Source organism: Cryptotermes secundus, unplaced genomic scaffold (genome assembly GCF_002891405.2).
Source record: "Cryptotermes secundus unplaced genomic scaffold, Csec_1.0 scaffold548, whole genome shotgun sequence".
NCBI lineage: Eukaryota > Metazoa > Arthropoda > Insecta > Blattodea > Kalotermitidae > Cryptotermes > Cryptotermes secundus.
The window spans coordinates 692,297-705,736 of record NW_019732380.1 but is presented as its reverse complement, the minus strand read 5'-3'; the positions used below and the strand labels follow the sequence as shown (position 1 = coordinate 705,736).

The following is a 13,440-nucleotide window of genomic DNA, read 5'->3' as shown; positions in this document are numbered from 1 at the left end:
TGTTAAGTTATTGCACGTAAATAAACATGAATTGAATTGAATTGAATTATTATTATTATTATGATTATTATTATAATGACTATGTATTATATCTTTACAGGTAACACATTGAAGAATGCCGTCTTCTGGAATGTGGCGCCGAGTAGACTTTCTGTGAACTCACAGTGGTTACTCACACGGTGCCACATTTCAGAAGACGGCATTCTTCATAGTTACCGCTGCAAGAAGTACTCAAATCTTTCACAAATAACATATTTGTTTAAACAAAAAACTTTTTCGGACGTATGAGCTACATAATATTTTAAGAGAGCATAACAATTTAAACGAATCATCAGCTATACTTGAAGATGCCCCTGTGTGGCCAAAAAAGTGGCTGAATTTTTATGAAAAAAAAATCCATGGTTTTAGTCCGCAAGCGAATAATACCGACCTAGCGACTGCGCTTGTCGGCGAAGTAGTGCCAGCTTTAGTGGACAGAGTGTGTCGCGTGGTCAGCGCAACGGATTCCCACGGCCGTTACTTTCTGTTTTCTAGACCGGAGCCGCTATTTCCTTGAAATAGCTCCTCAGTTATCCTCACGAGGCTGAGTAGACCCCGTTCCAGACCCATTACTTCTCAGAAAGTCTGGTAGCGCCGGGAATCGAACTCAGACCTCTGGCTCTGTAGCCAGGAACTCTGACCTCTAGATCACAGAGGCGGTCGAATTTTTATGAAAGCATAGATAGGTGGTGATTCAACCAATAACCTGCAAATCTGAATTGAAGACTTAATAATCATAAAATGATTAACTAACGCGTCAGAATGCTTACATACAAAGCGAGAAATTGCAAATTAAAAATACTTACAGAAGAAGAGCCTGGTGATATTTTACACAGTTGACCAAGAAATCTTCAGGTTGTGGGACACTCCCTCTTATATCTTCAGGATGCAAGCAAGGATATGCGTCCTCTTGTGGCATTCTATTCTTATTATTTTCTTTTTCGATTTCACCGCACTGGTTCAGAGCCATTGTATTTGCAAAATCCGTCCCATTTTCAAATATATTTTCGTTGGTCACATCTAACCACGCTGAACTCTTTTCGGAATTATTTTTATGATCATTCGGCGTTATATATTTGTCAATATCCCGCAGCAAAGTTGCAAGTACTTTGAAATGAGCTGACGTGTATATTGTAAGGGCATAATATGTCGAGTTGTATGCAGTGTTGACAATCAACAAAATGCTGACTAAAATCGATTGATATGCCCAAACGAATTGATAAAGTGGATAATCGAATCCAGACCGTGGTATCCCCATGCAGTAGGACAGATGCTCCCAGTGTATTGTAGTGTCAATTTCACCTCCTTCTTCCTCTATTCTTTTATTCTTTACGTAATGGATGGTCCAGAAGATATGTGGGACTGAAATCCAAAGAAACCATGTTAAAATATTCGTGGATATGAATATCCATGAGTATAATTTGATCTTCTTCATAGCGTCGTCAATAATGAGGTTATGTTCTCTTCCTAAAGGAAGTCTGCTCCTGCTTTCCGCAAATGATTCCTCAGTTCTTGAGATGAGGTGTTCTAATGGCTTTCTGTTAAGCAGCAGATAGGTTGCTATGGAGAAATGAAGAAGTGCTGCTATCATTTCGAATATTATTCCAGTCATTTGCGTTAAATTATCAAGTTCCATATACAAAGCATAACACTGACCATAGAATGAAGGAATATACATTATATGAGTGACCGCCGACAATGTGTTATATATTCTTAGCTTCACTGGAGAGGAGCGTATATTTTCAGATGGCCGGATTCCTCCAAGCAGAAAGAATTTCAGTTGCAGTCTGAGAATCCTTTCCGATTTCGATTTTTCTTGTGCTTTGTTTCTAGAAGCTCGAAATTGTCCAAGAGGCATTTCTGAAAATTCATTAATAATTAGACATGTTAGTGACTTCATTATTTTTGGTCTATGCTGATTATATGAATAGCGTAGAAGAGAAACACAGAAGCTATAATTGACGCTGCTATGGCAAAAGGTAAAGTTTTCCTTCTAACAGGCCATGGATGCCCATATGGTTGTGAGACGTCGAGGCCGACAACAATTTAGAATCACCCTGTTAAGGCTTGAATTTATTAAATGCATCACAAGTGGATACTGGTTACTCTGTCTTCCATCTGGACGTTTTACATTACTGCTGTACTCCAGAGACGCATAATAATATATAAAGGTAAAAAAGGGCAATGATACCCCTGTAACAGGCTGTGGAGTCCCATAGGGTTGTGAGACGTCAAGACTCCCACATTCTCCAGACAATCGACTCACAGATGGCGGTGAAGTCAGCCTTATGCTCCGGCCGCCCTTTATCCCCAGGAAGATTCCTTGTACTCATTTCTGTTAGAGGCTGAGTCGACCTATGGCCAATAGTGCGGCTGGAAGGATTAAGTAAATTGAAAAAATCCACCTCATCGGGACTCGAACCCGCGACCTTGCGGTCTGTAGCATAGTGCCTCAACCAACTATGCTACCGTGAGCCCCCCGACGCTGCTAAGGAGGTTTGTCTAAAAGTAAATACAGAGAAAATTAAATGTTGACAATATTATATTTCAGCATCCTGTTACAGTGAGGTATAACTTATAGTCTTGTTTGCCATCTATAATGTAACAACATTAATTTAACAATATTAATTCACACTTAATTCACTAAATGTTCGTTAACTGTTTAAAATTTCATTAAAATATATGTAGATTCGGTGTTTATGCTACATGTTTCAACCGCATAGGGCCACCTTCAGGAAACACATTTTTTAAAGGAGTCTCTTGTTTCACGAGAAAGTTAAAAGCAGATTCAATTCGGCTTCTTCTTCTTCTTCTTCTTACCTTTCAGTTCAGAACCGTTTCTCTTCTCGTCTCTTTTCTAAAAGCTTAAAGCCTGCAGCATAGAAAAGCATAATCTTGTCTATGGTTTTGTATGGGCGTGAAACTTGGTCTCTAACATTATACGAAGAACGTAGACTGAGGGTGTTCGGAAACAGGGTGATGAGGAATATATGTAGACCCAAGAAGAATGAAATACCATTAGGCTGGAGAAGACTGCATGAAGAGGATCTTCATAAATTGTACCTCGTACTCTTCGCCAAATACAATTAGAATGATCAAGTAAAGGAAGGTGAGATGGACAGAGCCTGTAGCGCGAATGGAGGATAACAGGAATGCATACAGGTATTTTATGGGAAAGTCAGAAGGAAGAAGACCAATATGAAGATCTAGACGTGGGCGGTAGGATAATATTAAGAAGGATCCTAGAGAAATAGGATGCGGGGTGTCTGGACTCGATTTATCGTGCTCAGGACTGGGACCAAGGAAGGGCTCTTGTGAACACGGTAATGAACTTTTGGATGCCGTAAAATGTTGGTCAGTTCTCGAGCAGCTGAGCGGCTGGACGTTTCGGAAGGACTTCATTTCGTGTAGTTTGTTAGTTAGTTAGTGAAATGAGTATTTATGGTTTTGCTTTCACGTATACGCAGTGTATGTGAGAAGCTGTTATCGTGAAAAATGTCCATCTCTAGGTTTTGGCGGATTTACCAATTTCAGCACCTCTGAATAAGAAATATCCGCTCCAATAACGCTATCTATATATCGGCAGGCCTATATACGTATGTATGTACTTGCGCCTAGCTAACGCCTCGATGATTGGACGGAATCTTTTCATAATTTGTATTTAAGGATTTATCCATCATAAGTCGGTGCACTGTGTATGCGAACATTGTAACTCCAAAAATGCCCTGCACACATCGTTGTAGTTTCCTCGAAAATTATTCTATTTTTTATTATATTGTAACGTGTCGGCAAACCAGAGGAGTAACTTCTGCGTTCGGCCTTGGTGTCCTTCGCGAGTCTTGTTGCGCTGTTCCTCTTACCGCATCCGCCCCTCTCTTCAGTTGTGCTCGTCCCGAGCACCCACAAGGTCCAGAGTTTGTCGGTCGTCTTGTTTGACATTCATTCGTTCTCCATTCATTCTTGTTGGGGAGGCCGGTACTTCTATGTTACCGGTTCCTCCCATAAGGGCCGTTTCCCTTTTTCCGTTTCGGAGGGGGTCGGCCCCTCCACTTTTTCCAACTTTTTTCTTGTCGTAGGCCGACGGGAGATCCGGCTATACGCTTCTTGATCATTAGTCCCGTCGTCTTCCTGTATGTCCTGGGGATTTTTCTATGGGGCTCTATTCCTATTCCCCTTATTCTATTGCGGTTGCCCCCGTTGTCTCTTCCGGGCATGTATCCTCTCGCGTTTCCTCCCGGTATGTTGTCCCTTACCCAGTTCTTTCTGGGGATCCTGTTACGCCGTGCTACTCTGACACGGAAGGTCGTCCCCTCGCTGGCGAATCCCAACCTCTCGTGGGGTCCACACTTTTTCTGGGTGGTATTCCTGAGGATGTCTGTCTTGAGGTTTTCCACATTCGCCCGGCGTATCGTTCTTCCGTGGTCGACGGCCAATTTCTTCCGCTGGCACCCGAAGTTTCCCTGGGGAGTTTCCTTCTTAAAGTCTTTTCTCCAACGTCGTGCCACTGTCGCTCGACGGGATGTCTTTCTGCGGTTTTCTTTCTGCCGTGTCGCCTCTACCCGGCGGCTAGTTCCTCTGTTTGTGACAGCCAACTTCTTCTGGCGGCGCCGCTCCGCGGCAAGTTTCTGGTCCCTACGCCGTTTCTTCGGTTCTCCGACCGGTATTCTCGGGGCGTCTTCTACGGGGACTTCTCGATGCTCCAGTACGGACTGCATCGCTTCTGGGTGGGGCTCAATCTCCTCGTGGGTGGTTCTCCTCTCTTCCCCCCAGGCTTTCCAATCGGCCATCAGTTGTGCGTGTCTGGCGTCCGCCTTCGCCTGGTCAGCTTTTCTGTTGGCCTCCGTTGTTTCGTGTTTCTCTCTAATTTCCTTCAGTAGGAGTTCCACCATTTGTTGCATCTCCATTTTTTTGTTGTAGGACGCGTGTTAAAGTTTGTAAAACACTTCTGACACCAATGTAGCGTGTCTTGAGTTCGAATCTTGTCAGTCACGTGTGTAGCTCAATCCCACTTCTGACACCAATGTAGCGTGTTTCGTGTGTCACGCTACAAATAAGTTCACGCCGTTGTCCCAACATAGCGGATTTATTTCCTTCGCTCGTTTACACACACTATACAATCATTTACACTTGCAGTGTTACAATCACAGCTTACAACAACTCGGCGATGCTGGATGGGGTTACAGTGCCGCTATTGTTACTTCCTATGTAACGGTCCATTCTAGCGTTTCCCTAGAAGTTACTCCTCTGGTTTGCCGACACGTTACAGTATTTTAGTACGCTGTGGAGACCGTGCCCTAAATCAGAATTGGTATATGATATTTTTGGGGAAATATGGCCTTGTGCTTAATTAATTATTATACCACGAAGATAAGCTGGCGAGTGGCGTTATAGCTCCACCATTCTTGACCTCGGCACTAGAAGGGAATGCTCAGCTTCACTCCCCGACCGCTTTATCCCAGGGGAAATATCCCTTGGTACGTATTGGATAAGAGCCGGTCTGGACGCTGCTGAGAAGAGAAAAATCAATTTTCCCTGCCGGGAATCTAACCCCGGCCTTCCAGCACTTAGCCCGTCGCTGTACAATCTGAACTGTCCGGGCAATGAGATGTAATATGTAAAAGAGAAATTTTAGACTTTAGCAGTAACACGGATTCGTTTGGGAATTCTTCAGTGCAGAAAAATGAAAGATGTAATTCAGCTTTGTATTCTGGATCTAGCGGTTTTGCTTTGAATACATTTGTAGTGCTACTCTTTTCATACGAAACAATTCGATCTCTCACACGATCAATTTAAGACTTGGAAACATTTTGACTGATATCACTAATGAGATGTGTGTTCTGAGGTTTTCAAGGCGGTGACTTCTTAGATCGTGGTCTCCCGAGTTGCGACTCCATGCGACCGACTGTGTCCTGTAACTGTGCCGGTTGGAAGGAAAGAGGGGAGTGAGATCCTAGGGAGGTGGTAATGAAATGGACACTGTCCAGGTCAATGGGATAGTTTGATATAATTCAAGAAATTCTGGCGAGAAGTAATCGCTTACTTTCCTTTGATACGACATTGACCTCATAGAAAACTACGCCTCCAAAAATTCTTCGTTGCCACCTACAGGTGTTTACCGAACCGTTGCCTAGCAACGATACGTTACACAGAATCAGATACATAGATCTATGCGTCTAACAATTCCCCTATTGTTGCTTGTATACGTTGTCGTGGGATCGTGTTTACCGAGCAGTTGCCTAGCAACGATAGAAGATACACAGACTGATGGGAGAGGTTTATGAAGTAGACCGTTGAGATGGGCTCAGGTTCCATGATATAAATGCCAAGTTTCATAAAGGTTGGTTCAGGAATTCAAAAGTTGATAGGATAGTGGAAAGAAATGTAAGTAATAGAAGCTAGAAAAGTTTTACAGTTTGAGAAACATTTTATGTAGTTTATGCACTAATTCCTTTTAATTCAGTGTATACAGGTCTATAATCACTTATACACCTATTGCGACAGACTTCACGCTATACGACGTGATTCTATAGCATTTTTAGACTATCACATTGAGCATTCGGTCTGATCACGCGATTTTGACGGAAAAAACTGTCTTCTAGGATATTGTGGCTTGGGTTTGGTACAAGTTTACCGACGTTTAGGAGGGAAGTATTCCTTCGAAACGTCGGTAAACTTATACCGTAGTAGTAAGATGAGATAACGACCTTCGTAAGAACCTCGAATATCACGTGATACAAAGGATCACAGCGCGCTAAGGTAAAATGCAGAAACAGAGAACACTGAGTTTACACAGTGCAATTAGAAAAAATTTACATCGTTAGAAAGAGATGCCGGTCACGGTAGCCCAAAAGTCTAAGGCATGTACTGTATTCGCTTGCTCAGAAGCCGGGATCGTGGGTTCGAATCCCACATAAGACATGGATGTTTGGTATGTGTGTTTATTTTGTTTGTGTTATCCTGTGTGTCGGTAGAGGCCTTGCGACGAGCTGATCACTCATCCAAGGAGTCCTACCGTCTGTAAAATAATCAAAATGAAAAAAGAAAACTCGACACCGAAAGGCATAAGAGGAACGGATTAAGTCAGTAAGTACAAAGAGATAAGTGTGAAAATTAAACTTAAAAACTGTATTATTTTGTATTAAATAAAAAGATTAACAATAATATTTACCTGATTCAGAGAGATTTTAATTGAATGAAGAATATTATGATATTTGCGTTTGCAATGCTGATATCTTAATCTGAATCCAATGCCAGAAGTTGACGCCACAGCCGTTTTGACGTTTTGTGGACTGATCTGTCTTTGAGGTTGTTCTTATATCTCATCTAAAAGGAATTTAGCTGGGAGTTTCTTTACTTATTAAGATCTGAAAATGACGTGTGTGGAGAGCTATGCAGTTGTGATGTAACAGACAGTGACTCCTCTTTCTTTTAAACCGTTATTTGTAAGAAATTGAAGAACACGCGTGTTCCTGGTGGAGTCCTAAATAAATGAGCCATACCTTTGTAAATACGAACCTAATATGTATGGAGTAATGGGAGATTATACGTGGTTGAGCAATATCATATCCCGTTCATCGGTATACTTCCATTTTATAAATTTCTAGTTCTGTTTAATGACGCTGTCAGTAACTCACATTATATAACCTCGAATGGTAGGATGACGTTGTGACATGTAGGCATTTCTAGGAAAAGAACTCTTGGACAAACTGTCCAAACTGGGTGTTAGACAAAAGTTTCCATGGATATGAAAATGGTAGTTGTAAACTCTTGAAAACGAGTTCCTGGCTACAGATTCAGAGGTCCGGGTTCGATTCTCAGCGCTATCACATTTTCTGAACGGGGTCTGGAACGGGGTCCACTCAGCTTTGTGGGGATAATTCAGGAGTTACTTGAATGTAAAGTAGCGACTCCGGTCTAGAAAATCGAAATTAACGGTCATGGGAATTCGTTGCGCTGACCACCTACACACTCTATCAGCAAAAGTTGGCATTAATTAATTAATTTTTAATTCGCTTAGGGGGGGTAGATCCAACTGGGTCCACTCGGCACGGTGACCACTGATTGACCTATTGTACCTGCACCGGGTGAATATGATGATGGAGAATCTGGTGGAATGACGATTGGCAGGGGAAGCCGAAGTACTCGGAGAAAACCCAACACAGCGCCACTTTCTTTTTCCTTGGCACTACAGCCCCAGTGGGCCTAGGCCTACCTCCATGAACTACTCGGTTCACTTCGGTTTTTCTAGATCTTAGACATACAGTAGGACTCCTTGGGCGGGTGATCAGCTCGTCGCAAGGCCTCTACCTGTACACAAACACAGAAAAACGCATACAAACATCCATGCCCTGAGTGGGATTCGAACCCACGATGCCGGTTTCCGAGCGAGCGAAGACAGTGCATGCCTTAGACCGATCGGCTACCGTGACCGGCCAGCGCCACTTTGTCCACCACAAACCCCACTTGATCAGAACCGGGATCGAACCCGGGCCGCCACCGTGGGAAGCCAGCGACTAACCGCTTGAGCTATGGCGCGGCCAAAGTTGGCACTAACTTCGCCGACAAGCGGCGGTCGCTCGGTCGGCATAGTTTGCTTGTGGACTAAAATCACGGAGTTCGTTCTTTATATTGTTTTGGAGCTCCGTCTCTAGATCGCTGGTGAGATATACTGAGAATTTGAGTGATTTTACATAGTTCCGCGAGAAGATATAGGGACACTCATTTGTAACCAGACGTCGTCTCATTTGCCATCCGTGCTCTATCATTATTTAAAAATGTCTTGTCATCATCAAGTAAAAGAAATTACGAAGTTTTAAATATCAAAGTTAATTTGTAGACGTCGTATAGCCAATGCAGTTGAGAAAGCGACGTTAAAGAGTCTAAGAATCATGGGTCACTAATGAATACGTATAAAAATATCTGAAACGCATACGTAATAAAGTCATTATGCAATCTGTTCAATATTCATTTCAGAAGAAAGAAACATATTCAAATTACAGTGCTCAAGAATTACATGTTTGAGAATAAGTGTGCAAGAAGTATTGTTTGAGAGAGCTATACAAAAAGAAATAAAGTATCCAGTGGTTTACAAATCGAAATTATGAAGGAAGCGGTCCAATTAAGGCGGAGTTCTGCAACAAAGATGCTTTTCGAAAATGCATGTGCTTTTTTATATTTCATTCTCTCAGCATACCACGCAAAACAGAAATAAAATACCTAGGTATGACTATAGACAACAAACTAACATGGAAGCAGCATGTAGTCAAGAAACGAAAACAAGTAGACCTAACCATTAAACAGCTAAACTGGCTAATAGGCAGAAAATCAAAGCTAACAGTCGAAAATAAAATTCTGATCTACAAGACTATAGTCATTCCTATTTGGACGTACGGCCTGGAACTATGGGGCTGCGCCAGCAAATCCAACACAGCAATAATCCAAAGAAGCCAATCTAAGATCCTACGAATGATAGTCGACACGCCACGGTATGTCTCCAACGCAAATCTCCACACCGATCTCGGTATATCTCACGTACAAGACGTCATCCAACAAAAAAGCAATAGACATCACAACAAAATCATAACTCACAAAAATCCACTCCTAAAGACGCTATCGATAAGAGAAGGCAACAGACGCCTCAAGCGAAACTGGCCAATTGACCTGATTTGAATTTCTGAGGATTCGCCGCTGGACGCCTCATCATGTCATCTAAACACCCATAACATTAGCTTGTAGAATGTATATTCTGATTGCTGATTAAACAAAAAAAAAAATTCTCTCAGCAGGCGTAAGTTTGGTTTTCGGAAAGTTAAATAGCGTTTAGAAAGGAAGCACAGATCTACTTTTACAAGATGGAAGGCAGATGGGTGTCAGAAAAGCAAATCATCTTCATGAACGGAAGGTTAATTTTACTCAACATGTTACAATCTGCTTTCTGAAAGGCAAAATGATATAATTAATGCGACTCTGAAGATTGTGCATTGCTTATCTTTGCTTTTATTTGGTTCATCCCGGTCCGTCACACTAACAATAATACAAAAGTTCAGTCAACTTCGGCTAGTGTGACTGATAAAATGTCTTTTCTTTATTTCCTTTTTAATCTTTAATCCTTTACATGTTTCGGTCTCAGAGACCAGCTTCAGAAGGATATGTCAANTTTCTGAGGATTCGCCGCTGGACGCCTCATCATGTCATCTAAACACCCATAACATTAGCTTATAGAATGTATATTCTGATTGCTGCGGGCAGGAACAATATAACAGTATAACAACGCAGGGCGGCCCGAACAACAGGACGACACTAAAGAGTCCTATTTTTCAAACAACAGAACTAGGACGTGGTAGACACTCAAATTCCTCTAAAGAGAGGAAATATAAAGAACAAGAACGAAATTGGTTCTGAATTTTAACAAAATCTATTTTAAACCACACTTGTAAACAGACTAATTGCAATAATTTATAAATATTTTAATGTATTCATGCACGTCGCTGAAGTTGTTAAAGGCTCAGCTTTTATATTCATGACATTGTGATGATACACTATGTATGTACTGATATTGACCAATCACATTGTAATAGTAGCTTCTTCCCGTATTGATATATCCTTCTGAAGATGGTCTCTCAGACTGAAACATGTCAAGAATGAAAGATTAAAAAGGAAATAAAGAAAAAACATTTTATCAGCCACACTGGACGGAGCTGATTAACCTTTTGTCTTTGCTTATTTCTCTAAAACCGAAGGAAGCAGTTGACCAATTTTGTGAAACCTATCCTGAACACCATAACGTTTTGTTGACAACCAGATATCATATATCACAGTAAGTGACCTATAACAGGCTAAAACTCAAAGTATAAAGGTAAAAAGATAAAGCTATCCCTGTAACAGACCGTGAAGCGTTGTGAGACGTCGAGACTCCCACACTTTCTAGAAAATCGGCTCGCAGATGGCGGTGAGGTTGTTAGCCTTATGTACCGGCCGCCTTTTATTCCCAGGAAGATTCCTGGTACTCATTTGTCTTAGAAGCTAAGTGGAACCCAGGGCCATAGTGCGGCTAGAAGTGTTAAATCAATTGAAAAATCTAATTAAATCATCGGGAATCAAACCGGCGACCTTCCGACTTGTAGCATAGTTTCTCAACCAACTACGTTACCGCGTCGCCCTTTCTCCACACATAGACCTATATATTCTATATATAAATATAAATAATATATTGCTGGATACATTTCATTTGTATTTTTCAAGCAACGAATCCCAGAATTCAAACGAAACTGGGCAGTTGTAAGCTACCGTCCCCAGCGATGTTCGAAGTCATCAATGTTGAATCCCAAACTCTTTGCCATAGATTAATGAAAGCTACTCTTTATTATCGAGTGTAAACTTGATTTATTGTAAAGAAATTGTTACATTTACTTTGTGAAAATAATCAGAGAAGCTTATAAACATGCAATAATTTATAAAATGAATACTTGAAGCAAGGATGATAATAAGCCCATGTACTCTATGAAGCAGATATATGTCATACGTTGTGTAGGCAATCTTGTGAAAGAAAAGTCCTTTGTAAATTTCTTTGGAATTTCCCACCGACAAAAAAATATCAGGAGTGTATTGAAAGCAGAATCTAGTAACTTTCTGACATGACAACGATCTACGTCACTAATCGCCGATGACGTACACTCGTTCCCATATTGGATGGAGCACATCAGTTGCAGCTGTTCCGTTTGAGTGTCATGTTTTCTCGAAGTGTTTTGCTGAAACTGCATGCGAATTACCTTGTTCGATTACGAATCATGCATCCGCTTAAGAACGGTGTAGTAGGCATATACCTTGTTGGCCATCTGGAAACAGTAACAATACAAATTACGGGTGTAAAGTTCGTGAAGTGTTATATAAGGGTGAGAGAATACTAAATTTAATGATTAAACGGTTCTGTTTAAATGTCTCCCCTATATTTAAGGGCCTTTACCGAAATTCTCTCTACTATTATGAAACACATACCGCTCTGTTACACCTCAGGGGGAGGGGGTGAGAACTTATAATCACTTTCGTCTGTTATTCTCTTTCGCTAACATCTATGTTGCACTCGGCTGCCGTCGGCGGTCTTGGCTAGGGGAGCTCGGGCTGGGTTGAGGACAGGATGGTTACTAATGGGCGAATCAGAACTCCCTGCGTACATTCTCCACTATGTACACTTGTCTATTTACAATCATAAATACATTAATAAAAAGGCCTGCTCTTATCTGTTACATGACATATCTCGCTAAACTCATTCTACCGTCCTAGTTGTGAAGGGGAGGTGCCCTGAACTGCACTCCTATCCTCGTCTGCTACTGTACATTCATTCCTACCCGGTTCGACCCTGACTCTCACTTGGTTCACTGGATACTGCCTCATTATCTCACAATAACACTTGTATTAACACAACCTTTAACAGCATGGCGTATATGAGCAACTAGACTTACTTGCAATACAAATGTAGATTACAGCCGTTGTCCACCCTCTTATGGAATACATGTCGTCGAGAGCCTCCGGCTGACAACTGAATATTCTGTTAGAACATGATCACAGGTCCCCCGAAATTCCCTAATTTATGGTTTTATTTCGCTGATTCAGCCTTGACGAAAGAGGGTGGGTGACTCCCCTCAGTGTCCTCAATCCTCCTAATAACCTCCTCATTGGCTCTCATGGGTGGATGGGGGCGGACCCCCTTGCGTCTCCTTGCTGTGTAAGCAGTCTTTCACGAGTAATCCAGTGTACGAGTGAGGTAAGCTACTGGCTTTGTGGTACACCGAGACTTGCTGAGTCTTCACATTCTTAACCTACTTGCCAGTCCCGGTGTTTACAATTTACGGCAATAACTGCGAAACTCTTTTCGCAAGTCTCTAGCTTTGGGTAATACCATACCCTCTCTAATCTCAAATTTGGGGCATCACACGCTCTGTCGCTAGTATTTGTGCATGCCGGAAGGTCGCGGGTTCAAGTCTCGATGAGGTCATTGGGTTTTTTTCAAATTGACCTAATCCTTCCAGCCGCACTATGGCCTTGGGGACGACTCAGCCTCTCAGGAATTAATTAAATAATTTTCCTGGGGAGTAAAGCGCGGCCGACGCGTAAGGCTGACAACCTTGCCGCCATCTTTGAGCCGATTGTCTAGATAATGTGGGACCCTCGACGTCTCACAATCCTGTGGGCCTTCACGGCATGTTACAGGGATAACTTTACTTTTTTTACCGTAACTACCGGTATTACAACCGTGCGCAATTATTTCGACAGAGTTTTTGGAGTCAGTTCGAACCCTCATTCACAATATTTTCTTTTTGTTTTCATAATTATTTTATAACTACGCGAGTAAAATTAATTTCTTAATTTGAGTGTTATTCATTCATTTAATGTTTTCACCTTTGG

At 41.8% G+C, this 13,440-nt stretch overlaps 1 protein-coding gene across 1 annotated transcript in view; it reads right to left on the bottom strand.

Annotated features, from left to right (window-relative positions):
- Positions 1–11,868, bottom strand: part of LOC111867641 (odorant receptor 4-like) — an 18,045-nt gene extending 6,177 nt beyond the window's left edge. Inside the window, exons 1-2 of the mRNA XM_023857658.2 lie at positions 11,808–11,868; positions 846–1,401 (exon numbers count right to left, since the gene is read on the bottom strand). Of these exons, the coding sequence (XP_023713426.2) occupies positions 846–1,297 (452 nt within the window). The 5' untranslated portion in view covers positions 1,298–1,401; positions 11,808–11,868. The remainder of the gene's footprint in view (positions 1–845; positions 1,402–11,807) is intronic.
- Positions 11,869–13,440: the final 1,572 nt, after the last annotated feature.